General features: G+C 38.3%; 1 protein-coding gene across 2 annotated transcripts in view; it reads left to right on the top strand.

The window, feature by feature from the left end:
* The window catches only part of STK32B (serine/threonine kinase 32B), a gene marked incomplete at both ends in the record, with an annotated part of 167,693 nt that extends 150,444 nt beyond the window's left edge, over positions 1-17,249 (top strand). For both annotated transcript variants that reach the window (XM_080634177.1, XM_080634178.1), the window contains 3 exons: positions 1,398-1,529; positions 2,294-2,358; positions 17,111-17,249. In XM_080634177.1, the coding sequence (XP_080490303.1) occupies positions 1,398-1,529; positions 2,294-2,358; positions 17,111-17,249 (336 nt within the window). The remainder of the gene's footprint in view (positions 1-1,397; positions 1,530-2,293; positions 2,359-17,110) is intronic.
* Between the last annotated feature and the right edge of the window lie 2,461 nt (positions 17,250-19,710).

Below are 19,710 nucleotides of genomic sequence, written 5' to 3'. Positions count from 1 at the left end.
AGTGGTCTGGAAGATGGGATCAAACATATCCTGATCAGATTTGCTGAAGATACCAAACTAAGAGTGGAAGCGGACACTCCAGAAGGGAGAGCCATCTTACAGGATGACCTGGAAAGGCTGGAAGAGTGAGCTAGCATGAACTTTATGAAGTTCAGCAAGGACAAGTGTAAGGTCTTGCACCTGGGAAAACATAATCCAGGAGTGCAGCACAGGCTGGGATCTGCCCAGCTAGTGAGCATGTCTATGGAAAGGGACCTGGAGATCCTAGTGAACAGCAAGCTTGAGATGAGCGAACAGTGTGCTGCCGCGGCAGAGGAAGCCAGCTGCATGCTGGGTTACATCAGTGAGGGCATCCCCAGCAGAGATAAAGATGTCATTGTCTCACTCTATCTAGTGCTTGTCAGGCCACATCTGGAATACTGTTCTCAGTTTTGGTCTCTGCTATGCAAAAAGTTGTGCATAGGCTGGAGAAGGTCCAGGGAAGTTCCACAGACATGATCAATGGACTGGGGAGCTGTGTGAGGAAAGGCTGAGAGCTGGGTTTGTTCAGCCTAGAGCAGAGGAGGCTCAGGGGAGACCTTACCACCATGTTCCAGTATTTAAAGTGTGGCTACAAAGAAGATGGAGGCTCTGTTTACAAAGAGTCACATAGAAAAAACAAGGGGTGATGGGCACAAGTTATTCCTGGAGAGATTCTGGTTGGACACAAGAGGAAAATTTTCCGCAGTGAGAACAATCAGCCATTGGAATAATCTACCCACAGAAGTAGTGGATTCCCCAATGCTGGACACCTAAGATTCAGCAGGACAGTGTGCTGGGACATCTAGACTAGCTCATGCTTTGCCTAGAAAGGTAGGACCAGATAATCCTTGAGGTCCTTTCCAACCTGGTAATCCATGATTCTATGAACTGGTTTTTTCCATAAATGCTGCTAACCAAAAAAGGCCCCCTCCTTCCTTTGTTACCATGGACAGGAGCTAGATAATTGAATCCACCTTCATCTCTTCAGAAAAGCAGATTTTAACAAGTAAGGTCTTAGAAGTACTCCCTTTCCCTCCTGCACTATTACAGTTGTCATTTTTGTTCAGCAGTAACTGATATTCTGATGAATGCCCTGGGCCAGATTAATCTGTCTCATTGGAGTGACATACTTGGAGTCACTCTAGGAATACATCTTTGTACAACTAGGAAGAGGATCTAAGTCTTTATAATTGCTTTATGACTTTTATCTTATCTCACTTATTTAAAATTCAAGTATCAGTCCAGGCCTAAAAAGACAGTTTTCATTTTAGTGTGGTTGTGAAGCTGGATCATTATTAATGGTATTAACACTTGACTGGCAAGCTGAAAAACCACCATGATGCTTCAAAGAGTAATTTTGAATCCTTTTGTACCAGAAAGGAAGACTGAACTGTGATCCTACATTTGAACTTGAAGAAATGATTTTAGAGTCCAAACCTCTCCATAAAAAGAAAAAACGACTTGCCAAAAACAAAGCCAAAGATGGAGCTAAGGAAACCTGCCCACTGGTAAGCTGGGGACTGTGGCTGTGATCAGTGGCATTTCATTTAAATTCTTTAATAGATAAACTCAGTGTTATCAAGACTCAGTTTTGTCATCTCTGAAAATAGACTCAGTGTCTAAGTCAGTCATTTTACATACAGCATAAATGATCTCCAAAGCAAGATGAAAAGCAACCATCTATTTCAAATAGTAACAGCATGTTTAAGTTGTAATAATTTTTAAGATTCACTCAGATGCTCATTTAAGCTATGAAAAATTGTTGCCAGTTGGCAAATATGCTTCCCACACATGGACAGATAGTTACAAAGAGTATTTATCCACTGATAATATGGAAAATGAAAACTATGCAGCATGGAAAGCTTGTTATTTATAAATGTTTTAAAGCCATTTCTTGCAATCTTGATTAATGTGTCCCATGTAGAATGACTGATTGTATAAACAGTCTACACTTGGGAGACAATTAAGAAATAATAATTTTCCAGACTTGAATTCTCATTTCAGTGAGGTTTTAAGAACTCTGTTGCTGCCCTTAATGATTCTGAATGCTCATGCAAGCTGTTCTTCTTAGAGCTATCAGACATAGAATTCTTTGTGGGGAATTTCTTCCAAAAGAAAGATTGATTGTGCTGTCACTTTTGAAGAGCCTTCAAAATGCCTTTTGACAGTATCCATTCATAAGCCTCTCTGTTCAGTATTGTTTCAGTTGTTGTGATTTTTGTCTATGATTTTCCATCATTTTTAATCAACTTATTCATGCTGTTTTCTAAAGAACGTGCACCTGCAGCAGTGCTTGGAAACTGTTAGGAAAGAATTCATCATATTCAACAGAGAGAAGTAAGTGCAATTCTTAATGCCTGTTTAGCATTCACTATTGAAATGAATTTGAGATTTATTTTTTCTTTCTCTCAGCTTAAGAAAAAAGTGATTAATGCAGCATGGTCTAAAGGGCTTGGATTTCCATTGATTTCTTCTTCTTAGAGTGTGTCATGGTTTGGTAGTTTTTCCTCTTCTGAAAGCAAGCCAAAGTGCTTGTGATCAAACTATGTTAAAGAGATAAGGTAAATATCACTGTCACTCTGCAGAGAAACTGTTGGCAATAAAGCAAAAGGAATACAATAAAAGGAGCTTTTTCACAAAACAAAACTAAGAGAAGTAATAAGTTGTGAAATTTTAATAGTATGAACTGCAGTGTTCTGACTTGGAAACACTATTCATACTTCACCGCTATAAAAACAAAGTTTATTTCAACACAGCTAAATATTAAACCTATATCAGACACAAGCCTGAATCCCAAGGATGTCAATAGTTTTCCTGGTCCAACTAATACACTGCATTTCACGTAGTTTACTGTGTGCGAGTTGGTGCCACTGTGGACCCATTTGTATTAACAAATACAGCTCATAACAGGAGAGCTGTTTGTGTCTTTGATCAAATCTTGCATTTCATCCAAGTATATTCAGTGGTTTTATTTGACCTAATTGTATCTGCAAGCCTTTGTAATGGAGCTGTGAAATATAAGAAATTAATTAAAAAGTGGTGACTAACTTATTGCTTACAGTGCAGGTAATTACTGCCTTCTGTAAATAAAACTGGGAAAGGGATCGTCAACTTTGCACAGCTGACATGATGTCATGAAAGAAATTATGCCATGGGCAACCCCATTTTTTCTCTTACAATCTGGGACATGTCTATTCCCAGTACTGATGGCTCGCAGAAACTGCAGCAAGGACTTGCAAAGAAATAGAAGGTCCGGCAGATTCTTTAGCACAGGAGAGCCATATGTTTATGTAAGAGCCATAAACAAGAAAAGCCAGACCAAGTCAGCTCATAAGAGGTTTTCAGAAAGGTCTTGGCTGACTTCTCTGAATCAGTTCTGGTGTCAGTGAACAAGGAAATTCTTAAACTTTGTAAGGTTTTTATTAACCACAGAACACAAAATGATTAAGATTGTAATAACAACAACAGGAAAAGATTGCACTGATAGATCAATTTGATGTGTTTCTGCTAAGTTGTTCATACAACTAGCCTATTTCCAGATACAACTCTTTCACCTGCTTCACAGTCATATGTCAAGGAAACCCAATAGAGAGATAGCAATTTTTGAAATATAGAATAAAATAACTAGTTTTGTAAAACACATTCAAAATCCCTTTGTGTGTGCTCCCTAGCATTAAATAATTTCTATTGACATGGTTTTAGTTTCTTATTCTTCAATTTTTTTTAGCTGTGCATAGGAAGATTTTTTTATTTGTTTCATACTGCACAACTACAGTAACAGCACAAGCTATAAAGGACTCTGAGAGGTTGATGAGACATCAAGGAGAAATTTTAAATGGAGTACAGGCAAAATGGAAGCAAAAGATAAAACACATGTACTTCATCTAGAACAGCATGTGTTTTGGTCATTGCTTGATTGGCTTTGACAAGGTAAAAGAAAATATTTAGGATAGACCTATAACCGATCCTGCATTGTCTAAAGCCTCATCACAATCATTTCTTGTTTAAATCATATTAGAGCTGAAGAAGGGCAGGGAGAGACTTCTGTAATACTTTTCTTAGGCAAACATGTTAATAAGGGGGGAAGCAGAGGTCAAATTTTTGAAGCGCAAAGTGAATTCAAGTTAATGGGAATAAAGGAAGAGCAATGAGAGACTCAGATATTATTATACCAGAGGGAAAAGGTTACTCAGTTTACGCCAGAATAATTCATCGTGGCTTTCCTTACACCTTTCTATACCCTCAGGGCTGCATGTACAGGCTGAAGCTGTACTTACATGAATTTTGCTGACAAATTATTTTTTCCTGGTTTTAAATCTATTTCTACGGATAGATGCTTTATTATATCTAGAAATGCAGCACCAATTCCACAGTATCTGAATGTGTATTCCTACAGACTTACCAGCAATTTTTCAAGAACCTGATCTCATTTAGCAGCTGTAGGCTACAGTTTCAATATTTTTTTGGAGGTGGAGGATGGGTGGGGGGTGTGGAAGTGATATTGTACAGATAAAGCCACACTATTTTTGTAGTTTTATTAAAAAACAGAGCACAGATTATTTTGCTATTTTTGTGGCGTTATCACTAAACAAATATTCACATACATCTTATAACTCTTTATGAATATCCCAAACCTGTAATAGCCAAAAAAAGAAGAAATAGATTCAATATTTGCTTGCACTGGAATCATATTTCTTATCCTTTATGTTTCCTGAGCCACCTCTTCTCCCTGAAAGATGTCTTTAAGATTAAAGAGATGAGCAAACAAAGAACAGGAGAAAACACAGGGAATACCTACACCTCAGTTAGATGCTTCACAAATTTTTAATCGAAATTATCAGCCAGCTAATGAAAGTAAAATCATATAGCCATATTTTACTTAGTAGAATACGTATTTCACATCTCCAGTGTACATGAAAATGGGTTAGAATTCTGCAGAACTAGTTTAATAATTGCAAGGGAGCAATAAGCTCACATAAAATACATATTTTAAATAATTCTAATGGATACATTTAAAAACATTCTAACAGTTTTGAAAGAGAAGTCTTTCTACTTATTAACACCCCCCAATAGCATTGCTATGAGATTGATCTAAACAGGCTTGCCTCTTTCCTAAGCTGCTAGTACACCTTATTTCTCTTCTCAGTATTTGTTCAATGCAGCCATACAAAAAAATTCTGCCACAGATTAAAGCAGACAAATGGCTGCTGCACATTTCCCTCTCTTTCCTTACTATATTTCCTACTATTTGGCCATACCTGGTTCTTTTCTAACAGGTACTGAACAGTTCTAAGTGAACAGACAGCTCTCTGTTCTCAGAATAAACAGCAGAAGCTGAGGGAGCATATTTTAAGAATATTAAGATGCTTTAAATCATATTGTCTGATTTTGTCCATATCATAGGTGAAGAGCTTACTTTATATTCTCTGCATTTTTAATAAGACAAAATTTATTATCACTCTCTTTGTACTTCCTTTTTTTTTACCCTTTCAATTGTCTTTTCAGATTCAAATCCAGAGTCCCTGGATGCTGTCTTTCATTTCAGTTTGATTGGTATTGAACATTCATAATGATTTGCAATATATCTCACTGAATATACTTTTATTAATAGTTATTTTTTGTCACTTAATGTCTCTGGAGATATTTATATTACCATAATCCCCATAATATCTGAATGCTTTATGGATGAGACTACAGTATGACTTTTCTTTTCTTGCCACTTCTGCTGACCTTAGTTCAGTTTAAATCCATCTCTTTCTGAACATTTCAAGTGGCTGCTCTTCACTAATCCATTTCTTGTTCCTTTTGTATTGGATATCTCTTCTTTTGGAGATTGCTCCTGCAGTCTCACGTAATTAGAAAGAAGATGATTGAATCTGCTTTAGTTTTGGGCACTAATAACTAATGATTGGTCCCATAAGCCCTTTCACTCTGCCTTTGACTCCTGTTCATTATTACTGGCTTAGAATTACCAGTCCAAATGTCACTCTCTTCATTATACCAAGCCAAACTGCCTAAAGATGCGAGCATAGCATGTTCAAGCTAGTAATCTTTCTGTAAGCATATCTTCAAATTCATTTTTTTAGGGAAGAGGGTGATCACACAAAAGCCATAATTTCAATAATGTGTTCCCTTCACATTTTCATGGAGGGAAATATAAAAAGCTAATGAGTATCTGAAACCTCATTTTTGAAGCCTGCCTGGAAAAATGGCCAAAGCAAGTAACTATATCATTGTAGTAGCTACACTTCACCAAATGGACATCCAACTTTGGGAATTAAAGTTTATGTGGTGGTGCATATATCAGAGCATTCAGTGTACTGAAACATGGTCCTGAAAGGATCAGGGTAACAGATGCAAATCCTCATCATGGTAGGCCAGCAATTTGTTTCTATTGACTTTCTCTTTACTTTTCTAATAAACACAAGTGCACCTCACAAAAACGAATCAAAAAGTCAATTCATAGGCGGAGAAAAAGAAAACTTTCATTTCTACATCTCAGACTTTGGGGATGAACCAAAACTGTCTGATTCTGAACACCAGGTAAGATTAGTTTTAATAAGTTACATCAGACAAATCATATCTCTGATAAATGAAGACTGCATAACATGTCATGACTGTTTAGTAACCAGAAGGGGTTACCTTCATGATTTCTCCCCATCTGTCTTCATGTCCTGCACTAGTGTAAATTCTCACTTGTTATGAGCCTCCATAAATTAAGAATGAATCATGAAGACTGAACTCACCTGTTTTAGGAAAGCATTTTGAGGCCAGTTCCTGAAGCAATGCAGAAACAAGCCAGTAATATTATTATTACCAATCATTATGATACTTTATCTTTTGACTATATTTGTAAAGGAGTTATATAAAGTAATAAACTATTCTATGAGTTGTAAAGTAAGGAGAATAGTGAGGTGATAAAGTCCTCTTATGATACCAGAGTAGTCAAAATTAAATCTGACTGCAAAGAGCTGCAGTGGATAGCGATAGTCATGGTTCTGAGCTGCAGGGTAGCAAGAAAATGGCTGCTGAAATTCAGTACTGATAAATGCATATATGATAGGAAGAAAAGAATCTAAACTTTATCTTTGGGACAGTAGAATCTAAATTAGCTTAAGTTATGAAGGAGAGAGATTTTGTAAAGCCTGTGGAGAGCACAGTGCTTATTTGAAAACTAAAAGGTGTTAATATGCTGAGAGTGCAAAGAAAGCTATAGAGAAATGAACATTGAGATGGTTTTGTGTGCAGGAAGCCGTACGTTCATATACATACACCTGCATTTTTTAGTCTGTGTACAGTTCTGGTTCCTTATGAAACTTACTGAGATGACTAAGCAAGTTATTCACTCCTGGTAACTCAAGGCCACAATGTTATCTGCAGGTTTAAAAGAAAACAAAACCATGCTTTCATGTGCAATTCAGCACAGCACTGAATGATGCTTTGGATGAGAAAGACACAAAAAATTTCAGAAAAAGATTAGAAAAAATTCAAAATTCATACAAAAAATCTATCAAGATTCATGATGCACTCACTGGTTTGGGAAGTCTGGAAATGTAAGAAGTGAGGAGGAAATGCCATAGCAGACATTTGTCTCCATTTGGCTTATTCCTTGACACTGTCCACTCGTGTCTTAAATGGGCCAATATGAGAGACTGGAATCTCTGTTAGATGGAATGGCTGGGTATCTGCTTTTATGGTTTTTCACTGCTTATAAGGTCTCCATCTGTCTATAGAGTCTTCACAATAGTACAAGGATTGCACAATAAAATGTAAATATGTGTACATGTATGCATCTATGGAAGTACATATATGTCTTGTTTCTGAAAATAAGGAAGGTAAAGAAGTCTTAGGGCAGTAAAGGATTTAGGTAAGAATCAGATTGTCCCTTGCTGTGTTTCAGGGGACATAAGGCACTAATTCCCTGGGAAGATCTCAGAGCTGTGAAGCTTAGCTGGAGATAATTTTCTTGTGTCCCACCTGGGTCATGATACTCCTGTTGTGGGTGTACCCTAGTGACCGGTCTGGATGGCTTGGCATAAAATACAGTGACTTCTGTGGATCCCTGTGTCAGGCACTCACCTTCCCTATGTGTTGTGTAGTGAGGTTTGGTGCTTAATGAACGGCTGTGAGTTACGCTGTATGATTACAACTGAACTACCAGCGAAGTCTCCTTTTGGTAGCTCCATCCCTCAGGGAATGAAAGAGCTGAGTGGTTAACTAGGCTTCACAAGAACATTCTTGTGAATCGAAGTTTTGGACTTTGGCAGAGAAATCTTGCATAAGGATTAAGTGGAGAGAGATGAGCCAGCAGAGAGGTTAGTGCAGGCTGTGTTTACTCCCTAGAAATTTGCAGGCTCTGATTCCTGGAACCCTGCTGGTGCAAGGGGAAGGGTAGGGCTGAACCAGCCTCTTCACAGATGCTTATTCCAAGCTGAGAATGTTTTTTATCAGGTCCCAGTAATGAGGCAGAGCCAGACTGGCTTTTGTGGAGGATTATCTCAGATGGATGCTGGTGCCCACCAAAGCTGCTCTATCACTTTCCTCCTCAGCTGGACAGGGGAGAGGAAATATAATGAAAAGCTTGTGGGTCAAAATAAGGGCAGGGACAGATCACTCACCAGTTACTGTCATGGGCAAAACAGACTCAACTTCAGGAAATTAGTTTAATTTATTACAAATCAAAACAGAGTAGGATAATGAGAAATAAAAACTAAATCTTTAAACACCTTCCCCTCAGCCTTCTCTTCTTCCAGGGCTCAACTTCACTCCCGATTTTCAATCCCTACTCCCCCCAGTGGAATGGGGGTTGTGTCAGTTCATCACACTTTGTCTCTGCTGCTCCTTCATCCTCAGGGGAGGACTCCTCACACTCTTTCCCTGCTCCACTGTGGGGTCCCTCCCACAGCAGACAGTTCTTCATGAACCTCTCCTACATGAATCCTTCCCACAGGCTGTAATTCTTCCTGAACTGCTCCAACGGGTCCCTTCATGGAGTGCATCTTTCAGGAATGGACTGATCCAGTGTGGGTCTCCAGCAGGGTCACAAGTCCTGCCAGGAGTCTGCTCCAGTGCGGGCTTCCCATGGGATCACAGCCTCGTTCCGCAGAGCTGTAGATGTGCATCACCTTCACTGCAAAGGCAGCTTTCACAGACCTGCTATTATTATTTGTCTTTAAATTCTCAGTCTGTTAGTAAAACCATGCTTGTTGATGGAATCTGTTGTCTGCTAATAAGCCTCTTCACTCCAGCTCCTCTGAAATCTCCCAGCTATGAGGTCTAGGGTCTCAGTGAGGATGGCAGTGGCTGAGAATATGTTTCCAGCAAAGGAGATCTAACTCTAGATGCAGATGAAGAATTATCCTTCTCCCCTTATGTTTCATTTGGACTTGACCCAAATAATCACTTCACCTTTCACCAGAAAGAATAAAGGAAGAGAATATTTCAAAGTAACTCCTCTGACCTATCCATTTGCTGACAACTGAACAAAAGGATGAGCCTGCATCCTTCAAGATACACACCAAAGGCAGGCTAGGAAATTAATGTCTTGAGAACGAGTTTTGGACTACGCTGCTGAGAAATATCCTTATTCATGGGCAAACGCTTGTAGTTTTTAAACTAGATTCTGGCTAACTAGAAATAAAATTTTCTCTCTATGGTCCCACAAAGTCTAATAACCAATACATTATTGGGAAATTTCATGGCTGCTTTCCCGTTCTTTGTACATTTGGATCTACAGAAGTATCTAAACTAGAAAAACTAGTTCATATTTTAAAATGTGGCTGAACAAGACAGTTATTGTTTAGGATGCATCTGGTCTTGGATGGACAATAACCCACTTCCAAGAGGTACCTGTTTTACTAGTCTGAATGTGGCTTCAGTATTAATTTTAATTGGTTGTTTTAGTCTTAGTTCCTTAAATGGCTGCACATCATTTGATGTTTCCATTTATTTGCTTCATATCTTCACTCTTATTTTGCTTTATCAATTCCCAGAGTAAACCTGAGGTCTCAAGACATAGCAGGTCAACATGCTACAGCACTCATTATGATTTGTCACTTGACTTCCACATACTAGTATTTCACATGTCACTCACGCTGTATGTGCACCTGAACCCATTATGCTTGATTATAAATTGCTGGTTGATGGAAAATTATATTCACAGGCATTTACTGAGCATAATTACTCAGCAGGAACTATCAACCTGAATTAATTACCCATGGTAAAAGCATATTTCCCCCAGGATATTTAGAAAGGGGGGGAGTAAATGTTGTGAGTGTCAGTGGTACAAGAAGACATCTGTGCTACATGGGGATACTTCCTCCAAAATTTTACATTTCACATTCAAGTGTAATACAGCATAACTTTAGTCTGTGTCTCAGTCATTTAAATTTAAATGGAGTTAAAACAGATTTATTTGAATGATTACATGGTAATCTACTGAGCTATCAAAACACATACATCGCAGTGTATTAGGAAAACAGACCCGAGGTTATGACTGTTTCTGTCAAAGCAGTCAGTACCAACAGTATATGTTTGTGGTCACAGATAGAGTTAAATATTGGTTAAGTGCAGAACAACTCCTACCCCAAAGGGTGCACACAAGGTTTTCAAAAGTATTTTAAATAAATGGGAATCAGACAACAAACTATTTTTCAAGATACAGCCCAAGTCATGCAGAAAAGCTATTGCTGGCAAACCCAGAGCCTGAATATGCTACAGGTACATCTGCATGGATGAACAGGCAATTGCACCCCCGCGCTCCTCAGTGACTTCATTACTCAGCTCCTGGTAGTGTTCAGCAGCGTGTGCTGTGTTCCAGGCTGATGGGACCATTCAATTTCCGTACGTCTGAACAGTGTGGGTGTAAATTAGCTCTAATCCAGAAGTAAATTGGCTCTGCTAAGCAGTGCAGTGTGTGGCGACCTTATACAGCTGCTAGACAGGAAGGGCCTTGAATCTGTGGTTTGGAGAAGAAAGGTATAGCTGTTTTTCTAAAGGTACAAGAACACCATATTCCTTTAAAGTAATCAATTTAAAAATCCTTTGTTTAGCTTAATCTCCTTTAGTAATCAGTGAGGAGAGACTTGTATCTCTCAAGGTTGATCTGTGACACATGTAATTAGATAACAGACTGGTACTTGTTAATCTATGTTAGTGCCTCTATTTATCCTGTAGAGAGAACTTGAACTAGTCTTTCAGTTGTCTACAGTTAACAGGCATGAAATCCTTCTTACAGTTGTGAGCTCAGCTCATCTCTGCAAAACTAAATGCTTGCCTGCCAATCCAACAGGCACAGGTCTCTCTAATCTGCTGTTGCACATGCTTGCTCTCTCTGAGTGTCAGGTAGTCAAGGCCATCTCGTACGGCACCAAACACCACTTGTAGAGCAACTGCATTTGAGCCATATGTACCCAGCTGTGGGGCAGGAGGCCAAGAACAAGCAGGTTGTAAGTGTAAGTGTTGAAACATTATCAAGGAAGAGCTAAAGACTCGTGGAATCCACACTTGCTATTGATTTGAAGAGATTGCTAGTTATACCCAGGTCTTCCAAAATACGTACCTGCTACTACACAAACACATAGTAGCGCTGTGATTCATTTAAAGCTGCTCTGTATGTGTTGGCTCACTACACGGACTCTAAAGCAAGGGGAAATTATCTGAGCTTACAGATTTTCAGTTTGGAGTTGTGTGTCTCAGCATTGATGTTGCTGAGTGATGAGTGTTGACTCTACTCCAGTCAGCCCTTAAGTCTACCCTGGTCTGCCCCAAGCTTCCTCTGACACAGAGCAAGATTGTGCCTTCTTTGTTTACCTGAAAATGCTTAGCAAATTCATACACTTTTCATTGATTTCTATTTTCCTGCAAGCACTGCTGAGTTCACTCTGTGCACAAGCTAAAGGAAAGCCACTATTAACTCTGCCATGCTTACTGCTCCTCTGTTAGGTGTAAAAAGGTTTTTTAATAAGAAAGAACATTAGCTATATGCAGCTGTTTTTTGAGATAATTTAAGTTTTAATTATGTATATAATTAGTTTAATTAATTAGATCTCCACAGTTGGGATTCTTTTGAATCCTTCCTCATTTTTCAGTGTTTAATTTTCCTTCTATTTCTACTCCTTTTTATTCCTTATCCTTCATTTTCCACCTTACTGCTGTTGTCTGTCTATTTTTTAAAGGCAGTATACAGGTGATCTTCCATATTTCTCAGTTGTTAAAATGGTTCCTGGCATAATTTTTCTAAGGCCACAATCAGTCTCTCAAGCAATTCCCTTCATGTTTCAGAGGTTAGCATAGACCAGAAGCTGTCTATGGGCAGCTGGAATACAGCAACTCTGTTCTGAAGGTTAGAGAGTTTAGTCATAAGGATGCAAGGCAGTCTGTGCCATTTAGCTTTCAGGCATCAGTTCCTGCACCATTTTGCCTTGTGGTGTGAATGTAACTGATGTCTAAAATACAGAAACAACATTCCCATGCAGCACTCTATTTGCTGCCTGTCATGACAGTCCTTCAAGATACCACTGAGGAATGTGAAGTGCATAGTTTGGCAGATGTTCAGGTTAACAGGTAACTTAATCTTGTGCAGGATTATTACATCAGTTAGTTCTTACATATGTTGCTATGAAATCAGAGAACTTCTTTTCAAATCAGGGAATTTTGCAGGATTTGGCCAGAAGCTTCTCTCTGTTTATATGTGCTGACAGTATACCAGCTCCTCATCCTGCACCCCAGGTTCCTTGGGAAGCAAATCTGAACATGAAACAGGAAGGTAGGATCGGCAGCTCACACCAACAGGATATGGACAATCCAGAAGTATCGTATCCTGGAGTTCATTTTTGTTAGCATGTGTCCTTAAGATTTACACTGAGAAAAGGTTAGTGTTCTCTTCTTTATGGATGGAACCATAAAATAAGTAAATTTCCTGTACTTCTGATCAAATCATCAGCTTCTTTTTCCTTTTTTTTTTTTTTTTGAAAAAGAAAGCAAATACCGATATTTTCACTCTTTTCTGATGTATTTGCTGCATATTTTGTTTTGAAAAGCAAAAATACTCTTCCCATATATGTTTATTCAACTAAAAGTAACTTGATCAGGATCCTTTGCTCACTTCTTTATTTTAGCTTTTCACTAAAAATGTAGTTAAATGAAAACATGGCAGATGAGAACTAGCAAACAGAATCTTGGCGATAAGACATAAGAGAAAGAGTAGCACTCATTTACAATTGTGAAATACTTCCAGCTTCTTCAATTTTCACAAAAAGAGATCACAGCCAGAACCAATTTATAAGAGAAACCTTTAAAAATTGCAGACAGAAAGTTATTAAGTGTCCATATATCAAACTTCATTTGCGTTCCCCGCAGCGTCGGCCGGATGACAAGCCAAGCTGCTTATTGTCCCAGGAATCATGATCAGTTATCAACATTTCCACAATCATTGCCTCCAATTGATGATAAAATGATAAAAAAAATAATAATGGAGGAAGTTTTCAAAGTATAGGACTCATTATTTTTGAAAAGACTTGTGCATACTGCAGGACCTACATACTACTGCCAAAAAATTGCCCCAGGTTCGTAGTATGAGAGCTTTTCCTGATGCCCATGAGCTCCTATAAACCTTAAATAAGGGATTTTGCAAAAGTTAAGGCTTTTCATGAGCTTGAGGAAGTGACTTTGTTTTTCCTGCTAAAGCGTGAAAGATTGTGGGTGTCATGAACATTTTTACTCATTGCAAAACCAAGGGAACGGAGTCTTTCTGTGGCTGCTGGGTGAGATGATCCAGAAAATGAGCTGACATGACCGACATTGTTAGGTTACACCTGTCTGCCACCTACTTACCACCGAACACTCATTATTTATGTCAGAGAGATAAATCAAAACATATAACTTTTCATGATGCTTATACCGATATGTAAAGTTCAAGCTACCCAGTAGCTTGAACAGTAGCTTTCTGTTTGTACTTTCAACATACTCCAAGTTACCAACACCAAGGGTGATGCTGTTCTTTGAGGTGGCAGTATGAGTCCTTTGAGTTTTCACAGTCCAAATTCCCCATTTTGTTCAGGCCTGTGAGGCACAGAACAGTACTTAAAGGCACAAAGCTCTCAGCAGCCATCATTCTTGGCAACAGCTGCCTCAGGATCATATTCTAGATGTGAAACTAGAAGCAAAGTCCCACATTGCCTGGCATGTTCCTGTCCATTGCATCATTTGCCTAATTAAGAGCTGCAAGTATAAGCCTGTAACATGCTTTGTCACCATTCTATCTAGAAAAATATCCTGTGGGCATGGGTTTGATAAGAATGAAAGATTTCATCAAACCAAACATGGCTTTAATTTTCTTTTTGTTTCTATTTCTTAGCCACAATTTATCAAGCTCAGATTTATGACTAGAGCTTCAAACCATGTGAAATTTCAGTACAAATATAATTCCCCATCAGTTTCACCACACTATATTCTTTGTATTTGTCAAGAGAGAAGCTGAGGCACAGAAAAGGGCTGTAATTTGTCCAAGGGTGACAGACATAGAAACAGAATCTGCATGTACTGATTGTTAGTCCAAATCTGCAGTCCCCAGGGCACACTGGTAATTAGGTGTTAGCATGTCCACAATAGCCTCTTATAGAGAAGTATTTAATGCCATTTTAAACACTGAATAAAGTGATTGATAAATTATTAAATAGTTAAATAATAGTTAATATTAGATCATTAGATTAACAACCTATTGCTTACTTTAATAGCTTGTAAATAAGGGCAGTGAATCTAGATACAGAAACAGTTAATGTCTGAAAAGGGAATACAATGAAGCATTGCTAAGACAATATATTTCTTTAGACTTCCAAACCCCCATAATCTAATTATGCTTCAATAATAGATCTGGGAAGTAGAAACAGGGTAAAAGAATATAATGGAAATAAATTAACAATAGAAACCACCTCTGTAGAGTGGGAAATTTGAGGCTTCTCAGTGGTATCTTTTGAACTCAACATGGGCTCCATTTCTCTGCTTTTTCCACTGTCCTCCTTACATGCTGCCTTTGTGCCATTGCGAGAGTTAAAATGGGTGTTTTCCTGCTTTATGTTGTTATTGAGAGTTCTTATTTTCCCATTAATTTTAACAGTACAGTAAATGCCTTCTTTTTTAGCATTTTATGAACCAAGTAAATAAACAAATTCAGAGAGAAAGCACTTCCGTGTCTTAGACCAACACAGTGATTCTTCACATCTCCATAAAGCCAAAACTTGTCTTAATCCTCTATTTAGCAGTATGAACAGGTTTGCAAGCCACAGTTTGCAACATGGGTTTCCAAGCACTGTAGCCTTTTTTTGATGCCTATAAATACTTCAGTCTTGTAAAGGACAGTAGCTCAGACCCTAAGGTGTTTCAAGGCTGTTTCTTATTCAATTAATAATCCCTTTCTGAAGATCATATTTAAAAAAAAAAAAAAGAAAATGCCATGACATTTGTTATGTTCCATTCATTGGTGCCAAGACAGCTTCAACATCTATGCCCCATTCAGTTGTGCAGAAGTTATATATTGCAATTTTCTTAGAGTCCTTGGGTGTAAATCCAATCTTGATGCTGTGTCAACATCCCTTTGAATGACTGGTTCTAAAGCTGTTTGATTGATGGTTTGACTGTAGATGATGGACGAATATTTCACGAACAATAGAAGCTTGTGAGTCATGAACACTGGTGAAGATAACCCACAGGCTTTTCAGCTAGGGTCTCATATTTCTTATCCTATTCTCTAATATCTCAGTCGTCCATTGGCCTGTAGACTCAATGATAACCACTGTATTTCTGGTACACTTATAAAAATCACCATTGGGTAAATGCTTTTAGTAGTTTGATCTTCTAACCTGTCAAGGGCTTTTTCCAGTCTGCCTTACATCTTTTCATTTAATGTGCCTGTGTTACTGCTCTTTTAAACTCTACCTATTTGGACACTGTTTTCATTATTTTTACTTTAGCATCCTTTATTGCCCTGTTTAGAATTCTCATGTCCTTTTGCATTCTGTTCTGAGTTTTCAGTATGGTGTCTCCATAGTCTTTGTGCCACCTGGAAGTATTTTACCCTTTGAAACTGACCCTTCACATTTCATTCGTGAATACTTCTCCATTATTGAGTATTTTCTTCATAATCAGTGTTACTTGCTAAGTTTTTTTGGAGTATACCATGTATACCGTTTATAATCAGTCTAAGAGCTTCTTCCATAGTATTATCTGGTGCCAAGTCTTGGTCCCTTTTTCAGAGTACATCAACAGCTGTTTCTCGTTTTGAGAAAGCAAACCGAAAAATTCCTCCAAAAGAGCAACTATTCATGTTTTAGAAAAATATTGTTCCTTACCTCATAGCTTCCTCATGAATTTTGACACCCTTCTTGAGAGTTCTTACGTCGTGTCTATGTTTGGAGGCAAATATTTGTATATCACAGGAATCACAGTAAAATCACTGAAGTTGATATCACTGTTGAACGGAAATGCTGAGAAGCTTGATGATAAAACAACAGGTACCTCTGGGGCTGTTGCTGTTCTCTAGAAAATGATGTCAAAAGAAGACAGCTTTGCAGTCTTTAAACAACACAGGATTGTTGTTGTTCTTGGAATCACCTAGGAGGTTTTGACAGCCTATGAAGTAATAACAAGAGACATGCTGAATATACCTTCATCTTATGTTTTTTTTCTCTTTTACTGATGGAGGTTACTGATTATCTTGTAGGACAGCAGAGGAGAGCAGCTGCTTACTGCCATTGTGTGCCCAGCCAACAACTCTCATAGTTTAGTCAAGTTGCAGTCTGAGCAGAGGTGCTAAAGCCATAGAAAGCCCTGTCCTCTGCTGGCTATTTATGGTAGGCTTTAATGAGAGCAGGATTTGACCAAGACTCAACTGCACATATTTAGGAAGGAGCAATCATCAGTGTTTAAAAGAAATAGCAGCTGTAAGACTCCAGGGGTTAGTAGAAATCAAATGGTGCATGAATTCTTTTTATACACCATTGTATGCAGGTATTCACAGGACAGGCAGTGGCAGTCATTCTGATACAGGTATCAGCACATGATAGCTATATCAATATGTTTAAACCTTTGGCAGATTAAGAAGACAGCAGGATCAAAGTGGACAGACTTCCAGCATGGACAGCAGGGCATCCCTTCAGAGCCACGAGAAACTTCAAGATGGGCGTAACAACAATTTACTGGGACACGGCTGCACAAGAGGCTGCAGCAGCTAGTGAGCTACAGCCCCACACACACTTCAAACTTCAGCCCTGGCAAGGCGAGGAAAGGTCCTCTCTGTGCATGCCTTCTTCACCCCTGGGATCCTGAGACACCTAACTAACTCCTCCAAAAGCAGGATCTCCAGCCAAGGACAAAGCCACAGAGCACACCGGCTGAGACTTTCCACATACATCCCTGCTCTTCTTTTGACTCTGCCACTGGAAAAACGACCATCAGCAGTGAAATACAGTTTTATAACTAAGAGTGACTTTCCTTTTCAAAATCCTGGAAGTAAACTTGAAACAATTCATTAGGCAGCCTCTCAAAGATTGCCAAGCTTCTGGCTACTCTCAAGAGACAAAGTTCTGTGTGGGCCAGCTTTATCTTGAAGGCTTTATGTTACCCTCTCTGTCTCCATTAATTAAAATGGAATTTTGTGAAACTGCTGGACACAGCTGTTTCTGAGCACCTGCTGTTGAGTTTATAACAGAAGTGTATGATGTAAATATGTGAATGTAGTGTCAAATAGGCCAAACACCGAATAATTTCATTCAGATAACTGAAGCCCATTGGAAAAGTTGCAGCGTGAATGTATTCACATTGCTCTTTAACATCATGCGTCTTGCTTTGCAGTAAAAGATGTGACCCTGGCCAAGTCAAAGTTTTGCTCGTGACTAGTGGATGCAGGATCAGACACATTAGTAGTATATGTTAACCATGACAAAGAAAGATCTTTATGTAACAATATGCTGACTGAGTCAGAGTTTAAAAGCTGCTTAGTAAGGAGAGATAAAAACATAAAGAATTTGCTCAGATCCATAGTTAAGTGTTATAAAATGTGAAGAAGTTACATGTGTCTCTGTTTTCATGGATCTATTCTGAATGAGAACTATCCTGAATAGAAAGAAACATACTTTATCCAAAATGTTGCTGACATGAAAGCCTTTCTTTTTCAAACAGCTCACAATTACAAACATTTATGGTGTTTAACAGCTTGTACATTCCACATTTTCATAATAAATGCATGCTTGTTCTCTCCTATTGTGCTTTCATTTTTAAGGGTTGCCATCCATAAGCAAATTTCATTTCAACTTTTTAAAACAAATAATTTAGGCTTTTGGAAGTGAAAAACATTTTATTTGTAATAATCTATTTCTACTGTATTGTTTCCATTCTATCTTTTGCAAAACAAAGTTCTTTGTAACTGAATCTATTTTAAAATTTGGTTTTACATTATATGTAATTTTTGTCAAAATTTTTCACAAAATACAGATTTTTATTGCTCCATGAAATGAGATGGTGTTCCTGTCAACAACAAAGCAGTTTACAAAGTACTAAGGTAAAGTTTTTACATGTGTTGTGAGCATGGTGTTGGTCTACTTCCTTAATTAGGATCAAGCAAAGAAGCAGAGTTTTTTCTTGATAGGACATATTTCATTGCCCAGAATAAACTATCTCATGTCCAACCCTTCTTATAGTGATGGATATTGCTTTTACTTGGGAAGGATCAAAGTGGATGACATTTCACATGATTTCTGGAAACACCTATTCTATTGTTTTTCTATTGTTCTAATCAAAATGCATTATGATATGCACCTGGATCTTGATCCTGGAAAGAAATGAAAGATTTTATTTACTAGAGTAATCTTACCAAAATTAATGGTACTACTCACAAATAGATGCTTGTAGGATTCATGATGTATCACGTGATACAGATTAGAGTCATGGAGTTTTTGGAAGTAGGGCTAGAAATTTATTAGGTTTTTCCACGTAAAAATTTCCAATCAGAAAAACATTTGGGAAAAAAAAGACAATTGCAGCTTTGCTTTTCTCCTATTATTATAGTTGTTTTGAACAAGAAGAGTTACTGTGAGTGATCTCATACAACATCAACTGCATAGTACAGAACTGTACCAACACCTTAATTCAGGCTGGGAAGGCATTATTGAAGTTAATGACTCAACCTTACATCCCTGCTGTATTTTGTTCATACTGTAGCACCCAAATCAGACTCTTTTTGTATGATACAAAACCAGAAGATGTGCCCCAAGAAAGCACTTGATGCCATTCATCCAGCTGTGGCCTGTAGACCACAGGAACCAGGGAGAGAATATCTGAAATCAAACTTCCCCAAATATGCCTCCTGTGGATCTCAGGTCTGCATCACCAACTGCTCTGCTTTGCAGAGACCCTTTTGTTGGGCTGCTCTGCCTGCTACTGCAGATGCACGCGCAGAGAAGCCTGGGTTTATAGATAAAATGTTTATAGAATGAAGGATCCACAGCCTTCAGAGTGCAAGCGGTTCACTGGTGACTGTGTTTTCTGCAGGATTCTACCAAACCTTTGCAGTCTGATCTGCTGGATGCTGTGCTTTGCCAATGCTCTGTTAAGCTGGCTTTGAGAGAAGCCTGGCTTTTCCATAGATGGCATCTACTTAAATATGTTTGCACAGAGTATTGTGCATGAATGCAAGCT

Source organism: Psittacula echo (assembly GCF_963264785.1).
Source record: "Psittacula echo genome assembly, chromosome: 1".
In the NCBI taxonomy this organism is placed as follows: domain Eukaryota; kingdom Metazoa; phylum Chordata; class Aves; order Psittaciformes; family Psittacidae; genus Psittacula; species Psittacula echo.
This window is presented reverse-complemented; position numbering and strand designations above follow the sequence as displayed.